This window comes from Pipistrellus hanaki (assembly GCF_964339955.1).
Source record: "Pipistrellus hanaki genome assembly, chromosome: 10".
Classification (NCBI taxonomy): Eukaryota; Metazoa; Chordata; class Mammalia; order Chiroptera; family Vespertilionidae; genus Pipistrellus; species Pipistrellus hanaki.
Window position 1 is genome coordinate 66,900,246 of NC_140512.1, and position 21,298 is coordinate 66,921,543.

At 35.5% G+C, this 21,298-nt stretch overlaps 1 protein-coding gene across 1 annotated transcript in view; it reads left to right on the forward strand.

The window, feature by feature from the left end:
• The first annotated feature begins 262 nt into the window (after nucleotides 1-262).
• Nucleotides 263-21,298, forward strand: part of PPP1R3A (protein phosphatase 1 regulatory subunit 3A) — a 48,234-nt gene continuing 27,198 nt past the window's right edge. The window contains exon 1 of the mRNA XM_084896206.1: nucleotides 263-1,089. Within this exon, the coding sequence (XP_084752332.1) occupies nucleotides 302-1,089 (788 nt within the window). The 5' untranslated portion in view covers nucleotides 263-301. The remainder of the gene's footprint in view (nucleotides 1,090-21,298) is intronic.

A 21,298-nucleotide genomic window follows, 5' to 3' on the forward strand; every position in this document is an offset into this window, starting at 1 on the left:
TATTCTTAAGTTTCAGATTTTCTAGCACAGCTAAGTGTCTCTTTGGACTTCAGCTGATAAACGCATTAACTTTAAAGCTAAGAGGTGAGTTTGAAACATACTGGTGAGAGCAGCATGGACGTTATCATATTAAAGGCCTTTGGAGGCGAGCTGGCATAGTTTACATGTCAACGAACCTATTTATAGAGCTGACTCCTTCCTTTAATGTCAACTGTAACGCTACACTTATTTTAGCCTCTGGATCTCGAATATCAGCCTTCCTCGTCGTACAGTTCTCTCTTACTTGCTATCAGAGAGCCCCATGGAGCCTTCTGGAGCACCGAGTCAGATCAGCAAAGATAACTTTTTAGAAGTTCCTAACTTATCCGATTCTCTGTCCGAAGATGAAGAAGATAAAGCTACTCTGAAGCCAGCGGGTTTCTCCCCCCAGCCCAGAAGACGCGGCTCTGACTCCTCTGATGATTCCTATCTGGCCGCCCCGTCTTCCGGGACAAGAAGAGTTTCCTTTGCTGACACCTTCGGGTTCGATCTTGTATCTGTCAAAGAATTTGATTGCTGGGATTTACCAAGTGCTCCCACCAATTTCAGCCTCGCCAATGACGTTTTCCGCCTGGAAGAGTATGTGTTATCTCCGCTGTTTGACCTGCCTTCTCCCAAAGAGCTTAGGCAACAACTTCAAGTGCAGAAAGCGGTTTTGGAGTTTGCAGAGTACCTTCCAGGGGCTGCAAGTATAAAGGGCATTATCCGGGTTTTAAACATTTCTTTTGAGAAGTCAGTCTACGTGAGAATGTCCTTAGACGACTGGAAGACGCATTTTGACATTTTAGCAGAGTATGTGCCAAATTCATGCGATGGAGAAACTGACCAGTTCTCCTTCAAGATTTCACTGGTTCCTCATTATCAAAAAGATGGCAGTAAAGTCGAGTTTTGTATACGTTATGAAACGTCTGTGGGTACATTTTGGTCAAATAATAATGGCACAAATTATGTATTGGTTTATAAAAAGAAAGAACAAGAGCCAAAGCCTGTGAAACTTCTGGAAGAAGTTCCTAACAAACAAATTAAAGGCTGCTTGAAAGTGAAACCAAGGTAAGACTACATCTTACATTCTTTACCCTTTAAAATCTTAAAGTTTTTATGTCATTATTCCATGGGCCATTAAGGGATCGCCATTCTGTTTAAAAATATGCTGCTTGTTGTGTGCGAAACAATGCTGTTAGGCCTTAACCAGGTCAATGCTGTTTAGATAATAGCACTGTGTTATCTCTCCTGCAAATATTAGAAAAAATGGGGTATAATGTAATAGTTGGAAGGGGGAATGAATGTGTGTATTGCTTGTTTAATGAGATATAAATCCCTTCAGTTGAAACTATGGAATACAGATTCTTAACATGTAAAACTATTTTGTCTTTTAAAAAATATTTATTTTCAGCAGTTTTGAAGTGCATTCGTTTTACTTCAAAACATTTCTGATCAATATAAAAGTGTGTTGCAATATACCCAGTGCTCAGAAATTTTTAGCCTAAAAAGAAATCCCCCCATTTTTGTTTGGAGTGATATATTTTTAAGTTGAATCATCAAAGCTATGATTTTCAGAGTGAACTAAGAGCAACACATAAACAGATGAGTGACGTATGGATATACATAAAGCATAATATAATCAAATGTAACGTGCAACACAAAAGAGTATAAGTTCATAAAGGTAAATGGAGCAGAGCAGAATTAAAATAAAAACAACTAGAAATATAAATATTCAGCTTTATAGATGAGAGATTTGGGCTATGACTCCCTCACTAGTAATCTTACTCTCCTATTAATGTGAAAGGAAGAGAAAACTGGCATTCACATCTTTATTGTAGAGATGGCTGATTTTCATGACACGGAGTCAGTAGTAAGACACCGAGGAGGAGATAGATCTCTTCTGCTGCGCAGTGTCCCAGCGGGAAAGTCCACAGATTATATATATAATCTCCATACCACATTTGTACTCAGAACAGTAAACATTGGATTCATAGGGGACACCATTCAAGTTTTTATTTATTTATCTATTTATTGTTGAAAGTATTACAAATGTGTCCCTTTTTCCCCATTGACTCCCTCCCACCACCAGGCCAACATTGCTTTGGAGGAAAACCTGAGGAGAACTAAACCACAAAATAGTCTGAAGGGTTGTAAACATTCCTAATGAATTATAAAAATGGAAAATATAATCTCCTTCATCACTACAAATACATTGAATGCACTTCCATAACTAACTAGAAATCACCAATAGCATTCCAGCCACATTTGGAAAAGAAGCACTTGCTTCTGGAGGAGGCGTCTGTGCTGTCTCAGTCCCACAGGAATGTTTACCCTGATTTATAGGCCACTCACAGGGAAGTGTACAAAGGAAATCACGGCAGGTCCTTAGAAGAGAATGTCCCGTTACCCAATATTTATTCAGCTTTTCCATGACATAGTTTACATGCCATGGAGTTTCAAATATTCCCAAAACTCACACAAGAGAGCATTATAAAAATTTTTAATGAAATTACAAATGGATTTCATTGTGAAGAATTTGGTTAGAGAAAAATACCATGCTGTATTAACGCTATTTTATAAAAATATGCATTTGGCTAAAGTAAAAATGAACCAATGCTTATTTAATAAATAATTGTAACCTCTAAAACATCCTCCTCCCCCTAAAAAGTAACAGAATCTAAATGGACCTTTAAAAAAACAAACAAACAAACAAACAAACAAGCAAACAAAAACATTCCCACACTTTCTATGTAGCTTACTTTGGAGGTCACTTGCTTCTGAAGATAAACAAGGAAGGGAAATGTATGTGAATTTTAGCTTCATACATTCAAGCAGGTTAATAATATTGTACAATATGTCAGACTTAAAATGAATATAAAGTTGTCCTAATGGAGAGAGTACTATCTCACGTGAATTCCTGTTAATACCAAGGTTAACTTGCTATCAGGGTCTTAAAGATTGCATCTTCTGAGAATGTCAATAGTCCCTTCTAATTAGAATGTTCAGAATGAACTGTGGTAATGTGTTTAGTGAGGTAGGATTTCAGTTAAGTCAGTCACCCTAGGTAATATGTTCTTTCTACAAAGATTTTTTTTTCAGATTAGACATTGCCTATTTTCTTTGATGTAGTGATCTATTTTCTTGGATGCTTGTTAATCTATCCACTTTGGACAAAAAGAAACAGCACGAGGGAGCAGAAAGCAGAGTTTGTGACTGCCTGTGACTGAGAGCCACCCAAAGGCAATTCACTGCACCAATAAGTCATGCTTCATGAGATACATGAAAAGTGTCATCAAATATATGGCACTCACGTATGTGCTGGCGAACTAAGCAGATTTCTGATCTACATCTCAGGGGCTTTATTCCACAGAAATAATTTGGTATTGATATAATTTTCATTAAACATACATAGATAAATAGGCTAAAAATAGCATACAGAAGCTGTGTAATAACCTCAAAGTGAAAAATATGGTCTTCAGCATGGTTGGTGTGGCTCAGTGGTTGAGCATTGACCCATAAACCAGGAGCTTATGATTTGATCCTTAGGGCACATGGCTGGATTTTTGGGCTCAATTCCTAGAAAGGGATATGTAGGAGGCTGCCCCTCAATGATTCTCTCTCATCTTTGACATTTCTATCTCTCTTTCTTTTCTCTGAAATCAATAAAAGCATATTTTTTTTAAAAAAAATTATGGGTTTCAGAGTCAATCATATTTGTATTTGAGTCCAACCTTTACCACATGCTAGCTATGTGACTTTGAGCAAATTAAACTTTGTTTCCTCATCTGTTAATTAGGAGCAATAATTGTAATATCTCATAGGGGTTTTTGAGATGCATGACGTCATATTTATAAACTTTTGACACAGTGTCTGGCACATAGTAAGTTACCAGTGAATATGAACTGCTGTAAAAAGACAAGGTTCAATCTAGCTTTAGGTGGATCTGAAAACCCCCAGAAAGGTTCAACCTGCCCCTTTTTCCTGTCAGGGTTCCTAGATTTTCAGCTGTCAAGAGCCATTTCCTTGTCTCTTGCAGGATTTCAATAAATAAGCAAAACTATTTGAATTGCAAATTTTCTGAGGTGTGTGTCACTTTATATCTAGAACATGTTAATGTTGGAAGAGAACTTAGTGAGAAAGGTTAAAAGTCATTAATTTTGCCTCTATGAAGGCATGTGCAATATTAATCCCAGTAAATGTACACTTTTTTATTAATCCCAGTAAATGTACAAGCTATATGACCATGGACATATTACTCAGTTTCTCAGAGCCTCAGTTTACTCATCTGTAAATGGGGTAATGATGCCCGATGTTGCGATGATTAAAGTAAAATGAGATTGTACTCTTAAGGTTTTCAGTAGAGTTTGGGGCTTATGTAGAATAGTCATCAAAAGCCAACTATAATCTTGTTCAGCCAATTTCCTGAGTCTTGGACCTGCATTATTTCCCAGATGGCACAGCCTTCTTTGTTCAGGTTCCAAAACTCATTTCACATGTGTTTGGGTGTCAGGTACATTGTTGTTAAGCATCAGTATCCAACCAAGAAGCATGGTGGGAAATATGATCCTGTGAAAACAGGAGAGGCCTAGGGTAAAGACCCCATGGGGGATGAAAGCAGAGAGTTGGAGAGAGAGCACACCCAAACCAAGCTCAGGTTCTTTGGGTACACAATGGAAGCCTTGGATAAAAATGAAATAAGAACCGTTTATAGTACATTTGGAGTTTTCTACAATGTGTGATCTGTAACTGATCTTGTGCATTGGGTAAGAGAGTTACTTTTTCAACATCTTTTTTTTCTTCCTCCTACCGGCTGCTCTATGTATGTTCCCAACAATTGGGTACATAGACTTACTTCATCTGGTTTGTGTTTTAGTAAGTGAAACCAATTTATTATTTTAAATAAAGAAACTGCATGGTATAGGTGTTGGACGGTATTTATAACTTGGCCAGGTGAATGCAAATACGTTTCTGAAAAATTTTAATGCTGAAGAAGAAAATGGATCTGTGGTCAATTTTTTTTTTAATTGAGGAGTAGAACTGAGCACATTCAAGAAGGGGAGAGAAATACTTTCTAAATCATGATTTTATGATTACAGAGAGTTGATTTTGCAGGGTGGTAAAATCATTAAAAGGAGGCCAAGGAAAGCATTGGAAAATAGGGCGGAGGGTATGGCCATGCGGCATATTCCGTCAGTGCCACTGAATTGTGAGACTTCCTTAATGTACACGTGCAGTATGATCTGGGATCCTGGAAATAGTCCAAATAGGTGTAAATGGCCCCAGGAGGCCCTTAGGGCTTCGTGTATTCCATAGCTAACTTGTTTTGAGTCCACACTAATTGTGGAGGGACCTCTGTGAAGGCCACATAGAAACATAAAACACAGCTGCACAGGCTCCAACGAGATGCACGCTGCCAGCTGGTTGCAGAAAGGAGCCAAATAGCTCAGTGTTCCCTTGGAGATTGACCAGGGTTTCGTGGTTTACTGGTTTTTGGAAATTCATACCATTCGGCCTAGACTTTCCCTAGAGTATCTGTGAGCCTTTTCTGAGAGACGAAGAAGAGGGTCTGTTCACACAAGGTTTCTCTCAAGCTCAAGCCGAAGAGGAGCACTATGGATGTCATGCCCGACATGGACCCTCTGGGATCTCTGAACTGAACTTCCCACCCAAAGCCCATCTCAACCATAGAAAATGGAGGCGGGCTCAAGAACTCTGAGCCAATAAAGCTCCAGACCAAACATAAAACAAAACAAAACAAAACAAAACAAAACAAAACAAAACAAAACAAAAGCCAAGATTGTGAAGTGGGACACAGTTTTATATCATCTTCCGATTCCGCTGACTGTGACTCCAAGTCCTTATCCCAATGCCTCAACAGGAATAATGGAAGGGAAATGGCCTAAATTACACACACTTGGGGTGGGCCTAATTGCCCAGCGTCCTGTCAAACTTAAAAATCCTCTCTACTATGATACCTCACTTTGAAACTATGCCTAAAAATATAATACACACACACACACACACGTGTGTGTGTGTGTTTGTACATATGTATGTGTGTGTTTATATGGGTATGTACCCAGACATTTATCACGCAAATACATACACATAAAATCTCCCCTCTTTAAAGGCAAACACCTCTAAGGTGTCAGCAATGTCAGGAGCGATCCCTATCTTCTACTTAATAAAGGTTGTTGCGCAAACAGGCTTTGGTGTTGGATTGAGACCATGGATATGGATAATTTAAGAGCAGAAAGCACCATGAGGTTTCAGGCAGATTTGAGAACACTCTATAAAGTAAGGGCTCTATAGAAGCCTGAAGACTCGGAGAGTGTGGAGTGTGTGTGTGTGTGTGTGTGTGTTTCATATATATATATATATATCCCAGTTGTTGACAATTTGTAGAGCCTCAAAATAGCATAGGTGATAAATTCTACATTTAAAAATCTTGTGTTTGCAAGTCAGATGCCCAAGATTAATGGAGAAATGCTTGTTTCTCTCAATATCATTTCTGCTATGAGGACCCAGGATAATATAGTTTCAAAATTAGTTATATTATGGGTTCAATGTTTTTAGTCACTAGCCAGGAAAACTCTGTATATTTATGGCATTGCTTCTATGGGGGAAAAATATTTCCAACTTCTAGCAATTTCTGGATTATAAAAGATTTTGAAACATCGCTTCATAAATTGGACACTAGGTAACTTTTAAAAAAAGTTATTGTTTTTATTTTCATTTAAATTTCATTTCATGAAAATTTAATTTTTATTTCTTGAATGCTTGAAAAATGTTTTTTTATTGGTGATTTTTTAAAAATATATTTGTATTGATTTGAGAGAGGAAGAGAGAGGGAGAGATAGAAACTTCAATGTTGCAAGAGAATCATTGATCAACTGCCTCCTGCACATTCCTATTGGGGATCAAGCCAACAACCAGGGCATGTGTCCTGACTGGGAATCGAACTGTGACCTCCTAGTTCATAGATCAATGCTCAACTGCGGAGCAACACTGCCCAGACTGTTTACTGGTGATTTTCATCTCATTTTCTATAACTGATTGTTTAGATCTTCTTTCATTTGATTTAAATTACCTTTATCATTGAAAATATTGCAGATTTCTCCTTCTATTCCTCCTCTGACCCCCTCCATGCTACCCCACAAGGCCTTCACCATCCTATTGTCTGAGTTGATAGGTTATGCATATATCCATATAAGTTCTTTGGTTAATCTCTTCCCACCCCACCCCTCTTCCCTCTAATATTCATTCCCCCGACCTCCAATCTGACAAACAACAAAAATTTCTCTATATCTATAAGTCTGTCTCTTATGCAGCTAGTTCATTTTGTGTATAGATTCAAATGTTAATAGATATGTATTTATTGCCATTTTATTGTTCATATTTTTTATCTTTTTCAAGAAGACCCTTCAGCATTTCATACAATACCGGTTTTATGGTAATAAACTTCTTTAGCTTTTCTTGTCTGAGAAGCTCTTTATATGTCCATTGATTCTAAATGATAGCTTTGCAGGATAGAGTAATCTTGGTTATAGGTTGTTGTTTTTCATCACTTTGAATATTTCTTACCATTCCTTTCTAAACTCAAAAGTTTCTTTAGAGAAATCAGCTGAAAGTCTTATTGGAGCTCTCTTGTAGGTACCTAACTGCTTTTCTCTTGCTGCTTCTAATATTCTCTCTTTGTCTGAAGTTGTTCACTGGATATGCTGGCTCTGGGGCTTCCCAGCAGGTACAGGCCAAGGTCAGCCACAACCTGTGTTCAGGTCCACCAAGCATAAGCAGCAAAGTGCTCTGCATATGGCTGCTTCTTATGCTGGGTTTGGAGGTGCCCCAGCAAGACCACGCTGTGAACCAAGGCCGGCACTGCTACTTACAATAGGTATGGCACTCCCTAAAGCCAGATGCTTCTTGTTTGAGAAATTTTAGGAAAATCTGAAGCTTGTGCTAAGATAGGCCATTTCTATGGTAAAGCCACTAAAACAGCTTGGGTGGGGCTGAAAATTGGATGGGGTAGGGTTTCAGGGAATCACCAGGGTAGGGCAAACAGTGTGAGTTAGGTTGATGGAATCTCGGATATTGAACCCACTTGCTGGCTCTGTGGGGAGAAGGGCTCATCAAAGGAACAATGATCTCTGCCAGCACTTCTTTCTGGGGAAAAGTTGCCCCTCCAACTCTCAACTCACCCTGATGCCAAACAGTTAAGTTCCTCCCCATAGGTCTCTAGAGCCTTTCAAGCCACTGCCCCAGTGCTGGAGCTCAGAGGGAGTGGGTCTGAGTAAGTCTGAGCACAACCCCTTTAAGAGGAACTGCCTGGGACTGAAGCAGCCTCAGCCTCCCTCTTTAATCCATGCTGGTTTTACAACCAGAATTTATGGCAACTTCTCTTCCTGGCACTGAGCTGGGGGGGCATGAGGTGGGACTGAGACTCCCATGCTCCTCAGGGGGGACCACCACAGCTGAGATTACCTTCCTCATTTTTATCCACCACATGTGGATACGGGAATAGCCCTTCTATGCTTCACCTCTTCCTACCAGACTTGATGTGGTTTCTTCTTAAATTTCATACTTGTAGGACTTCCATTCAGCTCTGTTCCAGATGGTTCTGAATGATGGTTATTCTGTACTTTAGTTGTAATTTTGATGTGGTTGTGGGAGGAGGTGAATACCATGTTTACCTATGCTGCCATCTTGACGGGAAGTTGACACTAAGCACTTTTTATAAGTATACTACAATATGATGTGTCTTTTTTTAAAGTTGTTCTTCCTAAAGTGGTTCTTTTGGATTAAATAACTGAGTTGGCTATGCATAATTTCACCTTATTACTCCTGTACAGTATATCTATGAATAGAAAATAAATTGCATTTTATATAAATCTTTTCCTCCAAAAAAATACATGATATCCTATTGCATTTCGGCCATTTCATTGTTTAAACATTCTCTGTACCTCATCACCATATAAAAAAGTAAAAGCTCCTCAGAATATCTCTCAATTGTTTTCATGTTTTTGTTCTACTTCTCTAATAGCCTTTCTTCATAATTGGCATGGTACTGTTAATAACTGGTTTGATACCTTCATCATACCGTCTTGCTGTTTAAAGGTTGTATGACAAATAGAAATACATTGCTAGATAGTTATGCATTGGTTAGTGCAAACCACTAATTGTACATTAAACAAACCTGTCTTATAAAATTTTACTATTCCCTCCCCCATTAAGTTACTCTGAAAATGGTTCATATGTGTTGTGCAGGAGTCTATTCAAATCACAACCAGAAGTGCAGCTGTGGATTTTAATTTTACTTATCCCCTTTGGAATTTGTGGTAGTCAAAAAGACAAAAATATTTGCTCAATTTATATTTGTAAAACCTGCCACATAGTAGATGCTTTTCCTAAGTATGTGAGACAGATTTTAGAGCCCATTTAACACTCATGGCATTCTGAATTATTTAACAAAATTAAGCCATTGTACCAACATACCCTAATGAGTCAAAATTTATAAGAAAAACTTATCTTCTTTTGAGAATGTTTACAAATAATTTTATAATATATTGTTACAACTTAAATATTTTGAGAATTTGTCAATAGGAAAGTTGCACAGATTTTTAAAATCATATTGAGGTGTAGCAGCAAAAGAATATAATCTTCATATGGAATCTTTTGTTTAGTTTTGTTTGTTGTCTAAAATTTTACATATGTCTTCCTTTTCCACAATTGACCAACTTCCCCTCCCCCAGCCATTCTTACGGGGGCAAGTCCCCACCGCCCCAGTGTCTGTGTCCATTGGTTATACTAATATGCATGCATAGAAGTCCTTTGGTTGCTCTTTAACCCCCTCCCTCCCCTAACATTTGTCTCTTGATCTATTCTTATTCATCAAATTATGTTGATCATTATATCCCACATATAAGTGAGATCAATTCACATGGAATCTTAAGTATATATATAAAATTATTGCATTTAGTGTAAAGTTTTAATCATTGTCTTTAATGGCTTCTTAACAATTTTCATTGAATTGTATTATTATAGAAGATACTATCTAATTTTATCTTTTAAGGCAGAATAATTCTGAAAACTACTCAAGATAAATTTCTTAATCATCTCCTTGGAAGATAGTATTCTTCAGTAATGCATTCTGTAGGAAATACGGTACATTTTATGCAGCCATTCATATTATTCTATGTCTTTAATCTTGTCATTTCTGATTTTCACTCAAATTAAATGTTGGAGTCCCTATCATTATATTTAAAATTTAGCAAAATTAGCCCAGCTGATTTGGCTCAGTGAATAGAGCATAGGCCTGAAGACTGAAGGATCTCAAGTTTAATTCCAATTAATGGCACATGCAAGCAGGAGGCAGCCAATCAATGAATCTCTCATCATTGATGTTTCTATCTTTCTTTTCTTTCCCTTCTTCTCTGAAATCAATAAAAAAATATATTTTAAAAGAAATAAAATTTAGCAAAATTACATTTTTTTCTATCACTGGTTTTTATTTTTTATGTCAAGTTACCCAATAACTTTAGATTTTTTTCTTTGAGGTCCTAACAAAATATAAAAATAATTTGTAGTATTTTAATGCAGAATTCAAAAAGAAAGAAACTCATGACCAACTGGATTCTCTTAAGCAATTAATTATATTGCTATTTTAAGGACTGTGCTTTGCAAGGACTAATGTATCAAGAGAAAGCCCAATCGGTTAATAGCAGGCAGCTAAGGAGCTCTTCCTCTTTAGTTTATAGGACTGAGTAATAGAGGTAGTATTCATACTATTACTATACCTCCTCTGGTAGTCAGAGACAGGAAGGATACTCTCTTTTTTTTTTTTTTTTTTTAATAAAATTACAAAATTGAATTATTTCTAGAAGATTACTTAGTTTATATCTCAATCCTACCTAAAATGATAGCTGTGTTTTGGGGTTTTGTTTTTTTTAAGTATCTCAAAATTTATTTATTTATTTATTTATTTATTTATTTATTATATATTTAATCGATTTTGTACAGAGAGTTAGAAACATCGATGAGAGAGAGTCATTGATCAGCCGCCTCTTGTACACCCCCTACTGGGGATATGCCCGCAACCAAGGTACATGCCCTTGACCGGAATCGAACCCGGGACCCTTCAGTCCCTCAGCCGACACTCTATCCATTGAGCCAAACAGGTTTCGGCAGCTGTGTTACAGTTTTTGAACCCCTACTAAACATATAAAAATAATTTAAAATACTAGTGACACTAATTTCTAGATATATAATTTTAAATAAAATTTTACTCAAAAATGTAATTGCATAAGTAAGACATTGAAAAGAAAGAAATATTGATTAGATTTATAAAAATCAAATGTAATATATATCAGCTAAAATTTAATTTGTTAGAAGTGCATTCTTTTGTAGAAAGGTTAATACTGTGTCTATAGGCAGAATTCATTTAATATATGTTAAATTTCTTGACATGCTTGTATGTGTGTACAGTTTTAACTAAGAGCTATTTTTTCTGCTCAATGAATATGTGCAAATCCACTTGATAATTTATTTAGTAAATTGAACATGGGTAGCAGTATGCATTCAAAACATCTGCATTTAATTATCTTTGATGTGTTTCTTTTTAAGTGGAAAAATACACACATATGTATGCATGAGCTTTACTTAAAATTTGTGTTGTGTATACATATGTGTGTATTAAATATAATAAAAATATTCTTCAGTTAGTTTAGTTTTTCTATTATGTTACACTTTCTGTATTAGTAATATGTCAATCAAAACAAACTTTGGCAAACCAACTTGTTTTTAGAAAATACTAGTTATATGAACATACAAGGCATTTGTTTCCAAATCTCATAAAATTTCTATAGTTCAATAAGACCTCTGCTCTTATTGTTGATTCATCAATATTGTGAGACTTGCTTTTTTCATTAAATTTCTTTGTTAAACTTCCTTTAAATTACCAGTGTGTTAGCAATATTTTCCCATGAAGTAACTACACCTATGCTACAAAAATAAAAACTTTTATTAAATAAAAGGGTTTGTATTGGCTATATTTGCATCTGTTGTAATATATTTATAGGTAACAAAATTAACATTTAGCAAAAGACCTCATGTTTATCAGATTTTCTTTTCTTTTTGTCTGTAATGAAGAGAACTTTTGCTACATGGCCCTCTATTTAGTCGGAACGTTCACCATGGTATCATTTACAAAATGGTGGCTTTTTAAATACCTTTTGTGTGTGCCAACTGGATTGCAAGTTCCTTGAGGTCACAAGTGATATATTAATCTAGGCATCATCACCCACAGTGACCAATTCAGGATTTTGCACATAAAAAACTCTAAAAAAAATATTAAAGGAACTGGTTTTCTCATTGATAATACTGAGGGCTGGTAAAACACAAAAGTGCCTTCCAAATATTCAGAGAATGAATTATGTTTATTATAGTTTTAATATTGGGTGCTTTTATTATTTTCATAATCTTTAAAAATAGGACGCCTCTGGACATCTCCATCTGGATACCCAGGTGTCAAATTAATTTCCATAAAGTCCCCAAACAAAATTACATTTCTCCTACCATCTTAACTCTTCTTCCTTTATTCTACATTTTGTTCAAAATCATAGTCATCATTCCTTCCAGACAAATAAGAAACTTCAACATGACTACTGATTTTTCTTTTGCCAACACCTTTTAATTTCACATCCATATTCTATTCTATGGCTATGGAGATAATAACTGTTCATTTGGTGAAAAATAAAAATCACTTTAAAATATATTGTATATTATAAAAACAACAGATAAAAATGAATTTTGTTTCTGCAATAACCACATATTTGTTGCCTAAATTAACTCACAATTAAATATAAAATTAAACATATTAACCATGTTAGTCTTGTAGACAGTCTAAATTTAGAGATTATTTTCAGTTACCATGGTATCAATGAAGGAATTGAGGAATAAATTGATAATCTCATTATTGTATTTCTTCTTTTTTAATGCCTTTAAGGAGATGATTCACTGAGTCACAAAATTTTTATTACTTTTCAGTAATATCAGTAACTTCTCACAGGAAGGAAATACTTACAGGTCAGCCTCTGACACCCTTTATGCTGTGGTCTAGACCAGTGGGACCAGAACCAGAAAAATACAACAGGCTGAGTAATAAAGACCAAAGGCAGATACTATGTGTCCACTAATCAGAACTGAGTCGTTCATTCTTTGCTCTTGCCAGGACCAAGATCAGAGCCAGAGCTCCTGTTTGTTCTGCTGCTAATGTGACGCTCACAGATTCTGGCACTAGTGGATCTGGACCCAGTAGTCCTGTCTGCTTTTTTTCTTTCTTTCTTTTTTTTCTTTTTTCTTTTTTTTCCCTGTATTGACTTCCTTTTTACCTCTACCAGATTCCTCCTATGTACCTAAATATCACCAAGCTGTGTACCAAGTGCACTCTTGGTTTTACCCTACAGCAATGCATCTTACCTAGAGCAATGCAATGCATCTAAAATGTTTAACCCTAAAACCAATAAAAAGACAGTGTGATCAATCTGCAACATTCTACTGAACACTATTAAAAAGTTTTTTTTTGTTTTGATATAATTTTAGATTTTAAAGAAAGCAACAGGAAGAATATGAAGACTTCCCATATTCCTATATACAAATGTTTTAAAATTACATAACAGAGGGTTCTAGTTGCATTGATTCTTGTAGGTAAAATCTTTTACTTTTGAAAACTTATAGCAGTGGTAATTTTCTAGTTTGCAGTTAATGGCTTATTTTGCATATATAAAATGCATTTTAAATGTTTTGTGAAAATATTAACAAACTCAATTGGAAATAGTACTAATATCAACATATTATAATGCTTTTAAAACTTTTAAAATTATATTATTTAATGACAAATGTATATTTTAGGAAATAGCATAAGTAATTATATACTTTACATGGTAAAAATAATAACATATCTATAATATGACTCTTATATTAGTTTTCTATAAGACTTTAACTATAATGTTCTTAATATCCTAAACAAATTTATTATACAAAACCTAAAGTCTTCACCCAAAGTATACATGTATTGTGGAAGTAGGAAAATGCATGACTTTTGAAAATAGTTATATTTCACTTTCTCATAAAATTCTTAATGAAATTAGTTGAAAATTAATATTTTATCATTTATATTTGCTGTTTTCCAATTAATTTGCTATATGTAGACTGGTTCTCACTGGATATGTTACATATAAGTCTAAATTAAATATTTTCTGGAGAAGGCTTAGCTGTTGGCTGAGCAATAATTTGTTGTACAATATAATGTACTTGTCTGTGATGAACCTCTGAGGTAATTAATATTTTGGAAACATTTTTAAAATTATGTCAGCATGATTATAATGGTCGTGTGTGTGTGTGTGTGTGTGTGTGTGTGTGTGTGCTTGTGTTTAATTTCTGGGGAATCCCTTTGCCTCTTATAGTAATTTTGGACCAATTTCCTTTCATTCACCTAATTTTGTGTCTATGAATCTGTAACATTTGTGAGAACTTGCTTGCAAAACCAGGTGATACTTTCATCGCATGTATGGACCAAAGCTTATTGGTAACTTTAATTGTATGACATTTTACTGCTACATTGACTTAGTTTGGATTTTTAATTTAAAAATTTCTAATCCTATAAACTTAAAGAATGTATGTTTTAATTCTCTTATTACTATTTCCTAAGCGATATAAAATGACTTTTCATTAGGTCACTTCTATATGTTGCAGTAAGCAAAGCCAGTCCCATTTCACATGAGAAGAAGTTTAGGCAAAAGGATTTATTAGAACAAGTGCAAGAAATATATGAGAGAAGAAGCTGACTTTGTGAATTAAGATCTCTAATTCTCTGTAGCTCAGACCAACGCTGTTTCAAAAAGCCAATTATTCATGAAGAAATTATGGAGTTCTTACTTTATGTAGAACTCTTCTAGAAAGTTTCTATCTTCAAGCATTAATTTGGTTAAGGGACAATATTTATACACATGATATGTTAGCAACCAACATATTATGTGCCAAAGTGAATAACATATGATTAGAGGAAAATATAGGGGTTAAAGAGCAACAGGCATTATTGTACTACAGGCTGACCTAACTAGAAACAGCATCAAAAGGAATTGAACTTTAACAGCAAAAGAACAAGTTGAAAGTTTTGAAGTTTTGTTAGTCAATCAGACTGCCAGGAATGGAAAGAACTGTGGGACTCAAACTTGAAGAACAAAGTTGAAAAAGAACTGTACACCTTGGTAGGCTAAACATTTTGAACTTGAGTTCAAAGGACAAAGTAGCAGTTTAGTTCTATTAATCCAGAAAGAGTATGCTGGGTAAATTAGAATGGAGAAAAAAGTATGAACTAGTTTGAATGTCATTGCAAATATAAACTATAACTTCTCTAAATTTTTTCCTCTTAGTTGTTTTCATTAATTATTTAAAGATTCTCATTGCTTGAAAACTTCTTATGACATTTATGAATATGATTGTGTTTGGGTTATATTATGGATTAAATATTTTCTATATTTATAATCATTTTTCATTTACTGTCTCTACAAACTGGAATTTTAAAACAAAAATTTTATCCTTTTCCACTATCAATTTAATTTTGAATTCTGCTATAGGTCATCTTTAACATAGTAAGTATTATAGATATGAATTACGCCAGAGATTATATATATGTACTAGAGGTCCAGTGCACAAAATCTATGCATGTGGAGGGGGCGGTGAGAGGGAAGAGGGAGTCTCTCAGCCTGGATTGCAAAAGAGTGCAGGCCAAGCCAAGGGACTTCACTGGTGCATGATTGGGGTCGGGGAGGGATGTGGGAGGTTGGCCAGCCAGGGAGGGACCACAGGAGGGCTTCAGGGCATGTCTGGCTCATCTCACTCAGTCCCAATCAGTCAGACCCTAACAGCAAGCTAACCTGTGGTCAATGCACATCACAATGACTGGTTGACAGTCCACTCTCTGACCCTAGTGGTCAAGGCATGTCATAGCAAGCAGTTGAGCAGCCTGAATATATCATTGGTTGGATGGCTGATCGGCCGACTGGATGACCGGACATTTAGCATATTAGGCTTTTATTATATAGTATATATACCTATTTTATGAGTGATTTACTATACTACTTTTGTCATGCTTAGATTTATTTTTTACAATTGGTTTTTATCCTAATTAGTTCTTCAAAAATTAAAATTGATATTTTAACTTGGTGAAAAAGATTAGCTCAGGTATTTGAATCTTCACCCTCTTAGATATATGGAAATCACATGGAAATAATTCCACTAGTATATTTACTTTATAATACTAATGATCTCGAAAATTGAGAAGTTATTGGTCTTTGTTAACATGAAATAAAAATAATTATGTCAGCTACAAAGCTCTTATGCTCTTTAGTTTATGTATTGATAGGGAGTAAAAAATCAATAACTAAAAGAAATTAACATAGGATCTTTATACCTTTCACAAATATTTATTGAAACATACTACGTGTCAGGTACTATTCTAAGCACTGAGTATACATCAGCCAAAAAAAAAAAAACAACCACAATTCTTGTCCTCTTGTCATTTATATTCTAATGAAGGGAAAACTAATAAGTAAATAAACATAAAGAATAAATATATTAAAAGGAGATACGTGCAATTGAGAATATAAAATGCAGAGCAGCATAAGAAGAATAGGGAGAAAGTATATTTTTCAGTGAGAAGGTAAAAATTGATTAGAGACTCAAAGATATCGTGAAGAAATCTGGGGGACTAGAGTTCTATGCTAAAAGGAGCAACAGTGCAAATACACTGAACAAGTTCAAGCGATGGCCTTCCACTTCTGCTTTCATAGGGTTCTCCTTTACTATTATCTCTTTTAGAGTCTTATGCTTATTTCCCATAGCACCAGTACTACTCATAGAGTCTCTGAGATAAATAGAGACTGTAGCAAAAGCATAGATGAAGCATACGATTACCTATTGTCTTGGACACCAAGCTTTTTAGGGTCCCTTTTCACTTTCTCTGGCTGCTTTACAGCTTCCTGGATCTCCATATGCTATATTTTAGACTCATCTTTTTTAAAAATCAAGTCTTTATTCCCACCCCACCCTCCACTGATCCCTTCTAGCCCACCCACACAGTTCCCCACCACAGATCTTCACTGTCCTAAAGTCTGGGTCTATGGGTTATGCCTAAACTGTATGCATATGAGTTCTTTGGTTAATCACTTTACCACCAACCCACCCTCCCTTGCCTTCCCTCTGAGATTTCACACTTTGTCCCATGCTTATATTTCTCAGCACCTACTTTGTTCATCAGTTTATTTTGTTCATTAGATTCCACATATGACTGAGATCATGTGAATCTTGTCTTTCTCCGACTAGCTTATTGTTGCTTAACATTATACTCCCCATACCATTCCATGCTGTCCAGAAGGATTAGAGATCCTTCATTTTTACTGCTGCATAGTATTCCAGGGTATAAATGTACCATGGCTTTTTTATCCACTCATCTGATGGGCACTTGGGGTATTTTAAAATCTTAGCTATTATAAATTGTGCTGCTATAAATATAGGGGTGCTTACTTTCTGTCTAATTGGTGTTTCAGGTTTCTGAAAACATAATTTTAGAAGTGAGATCACTGGGTCAAATGGGACTTCCATTTTTAATTTTTTTGAGGAAACTTAATTCTGTTTTTCATAATAGCTGCACCAGTCTGCATTTCCACCACAATGTACTAGGTTTCCCTTTTCTCCAGATCCTTGCCAACAATTATCATTTGTTGATTTGTTGATGGTAGCCATTCTGACAGGTGTTAGGTGATATGCCATTGTTGTTTGAATTTGCATCTCAATTTTGTGTCCTAACATATGATCTATCTTTGTGAATGACCCATGTGCACTTGAGAAGAATGTATATTCTGCAGCTTTGGGGTGAAATGTTCTATAAATGTCAATTAAATCCAGTATGTCACTTAGAGTTACTGTTTCCTTGTTAACTTTTATCTGGATGTTCTAGCCAATGAAGTCAGTGGAGTGAAAAAGTTCCCTACTATGACTGTATTGTTGTCAATCTCTCCCTTAAAGTCCTCTAGAAGGTTTTTTTTTAAAATATATATATTTGGGTTCATATATGTTTACCAGGGTTACATCCTCCAATTGGATTGCTCCCTTTAGTATTATATAATTACCTTTGTTGTCATTTATGATAGCCTTCGTTTTTGAAGTCTATTTTTTTTTAGATATTAGTATTGCTACCCCAGCATTTTTATTTATTTATTTATTTATTTATTTATTTATTTATTTATTTTAGTTTCTATTTGCATGGACATTTTTTTCCATCTCTTCACTCTCATCCTGTGTGAGTCTTTTGTTCTGAGGTGGGACTCTTGTAGATAGCATGTATTTGGGTCATGTTATTGTATTCAGTCAGCTACCCTATGTCTTTTGATTGGAGCATTTAATTTATTTATATGTAAGGTTATCATAGATAGGTACTTATTTAATTACCATTTTAATTTGGTATGCATATGTTTTTTTTTCTTCTATATATTTCTTTTTCTCATTACAGCAGTCCCTTTAGCATTTCTTGTAGTACTGATTTGGTGGTGATAAACTCCTTTAGCATTTTGTTTTTTGTCTTGGAAGCTATTTGTTTCACCATCTGTTTTAAATGATAGCCTTGCTGGATATACCGTGTTTCCCCGAAAATAAGACATCCTCCAAAAAATAAGACCTAGCGCATGGAAAGATAAGACATCCCCTGAAAATAAGACCTAGCTCAACTTCGGGAGAAAAAATTAATATAAGACACTGTCTTATTTTCGGGGAAACAGGGTAGTAATCTTGGTTTCAAGTCCTTGCTTTTTATCACCTTAACTACTTCATGCCATTCCCTTCTGGCCTGTAGAGTTTCTGATGAGAAATCAGCTGATAGCCTTATGGAAGCTCCTTAGTCGGTAACACTGGTTTTTCTCTTGCTGCCTTTTAATCTCTCTCTTTATCTTTAATTTTTGGCATTTTAATTATTATTTTTATGGACATGGCCTTGTTTGAGTTCTTGCTTGGGATTCTCCGTGCTTCCTGGACTTGTGTGACTTTTTCCTTCATTGGGTTAGGGAAGTTTTCTGCCATTATTTCTTCAAACACATTCTCTATCCCTTGATCACCTTCTTCTCCAATTTTACAAATATTACATTTCATGTTGTCCCACAGCTCTCTTAAGCTGACCTGTTTTTTGTTTCCCCACCCCCCTTTTGGTTCTCTGAGTGATTTTTTTCTTCCCTGTCTTCTAATTCACTGTATCATGGCTTCCTCTAATCTGCTGTGTATTTCTCCACTGCGTTCTTTATTAGTGTTATGTCATTCTTTATAATCAGTATATCTTTTCTAATGCTGTTGAGCATTTTTGCCATGATAATTCTGAACTCTATATCTGATATATTGATATTTCCTATCCCCATTTCATTTAGCTCTTCTTCAGTAGAATTCTCTTGTTCTTTCATTTGAGAACTATTGTGTGTGTTTTTGTTTCCCCATTTTTAGCTACCTTTTTGGGCTTGTGACTATGTATTAGCTAGATCTGTTATGCCTCTCAATCTCTAGTGTAGGACAGTATCAAATACCATTCTTGAGCAATTAGATCAGGTAAAGACTCAAAGCCTCCAGAGTCCTGCCTCTGCCTCTGACTGATTATATTCAGTCTTGAGACTTTATAGCAGAGTGGGGCAAGTGCTTCTGCCTGAAGGTTAATCGTTTTCTCAGTCTCTTAATGGGCCTCAGAAACTTGATAGTGTGTGGCAAAGGGGTTTCCAATTAGTGTGGCAACTGCCATCCCCACAGGCAAATTATCTCTGTGTAGCAATGGTCTGACTGAGAAAAAAAGTCTTCTTCAGCATGAGGGAATGACTCAGCATAAGAAACCAGGGTGGCCAAAACCGGTTTGGCTCAGTGGATAGAGCGTCAGCCTGCAGACTGAAAGGTCCCGGGTTCGATTCTGGTCAAGGTCATGTACCTTGGTTGCGGGGGTGTGCAAGGGGCAGCTGATCGATGATTCTCTCTCATCGATGTTTCTAACTCTCTATCCCTCTCTCATCCTCTCTGTAAAAAATCAATAAAATATATTTTTTTAAAAAAATAAAGAAAGAAAGAAACCAGGATGTCTGCCTTTTAAGCCCTAACTCCAGAGCCCCCAACTTTGGCTTCTTGTTCACATAGCTCCTGTCCATTCTGCCCTCTCTCTGCCAGAGTCAAGGTGAGTGGCTATACACAAAATTTTCTGCATTGGCCCTTTCAGGGAATGTCTGCATTTACAGCCATTTTTTGCTGGCAGACAGCAACTCTGCTGCTTTTCACAGCCAGGTGTTATGTGGGCACCTTTTTCAGTTCTGGCACTCTCTGCTGGGGTGCCCAGCTTGGGATTTAGACACCAGAGTTCTCAGTGGAAATTCCCACAGCTGTGATTTCTCTTTGAAACTTCAGCTGCTGTCTTTGGGAATCTGGCCAGCACGTTAGCACCACTGTCCTTCCTACTAGTCTCTATGCAGTCTCCACTTTCCGTCCTTGGTTATCGGAGTTCTGTCTGGCTAGTGTTTAGTTGATTATTCAGGATCACTTATTTTATATTTTAGTTATAGTTTCAGTTTGGTCCTGGGAGCTTGTCAGTGTATCATCCACTTACCCCACTACCATTTTTTTTTTGCTAGACTTATCTTTTCTACAGATATATCCAGTTACTTTTTTAGTGAAAGTAGAGTTGTGCTTAATCTAATCAAAGAAGAAATTCTGCATTTGAGTTAACTTGAAAAGTACTAGATAATTGTATCTATCATTATTTTTATTTTCAAATGCTTTTATTATCCAAATATAGAAAACATATTACATGTCAGATAAGTTTATGTAAATTAGAACTTATAAGAAGGAAAAAAATTTGTATAATCAATACCATATATATCTGTATAAAAATTTGTATAATCAATACCATATATATATATATGGTATTGATTATACAAATTTTTATACAGATATATATATCAAGCAAACCATTATAAAAGGATGTTTCTGAAAGACAGCAAATATAATCTTGCAGCACTTTCACTTATTACCAAATCAGAAAAAAATCATAATATATGTAATTGTTATATTTTTACATGAAGCAGTCTCTTACATATGATATACTTTAAACATGAAAATATCAATCTTACACATGAACGTATATTTAAACTATTATATTGCTCTCTACCATTTTTTTTCAGTGACTGTTACCTCATCTCTATTATGTTCATGT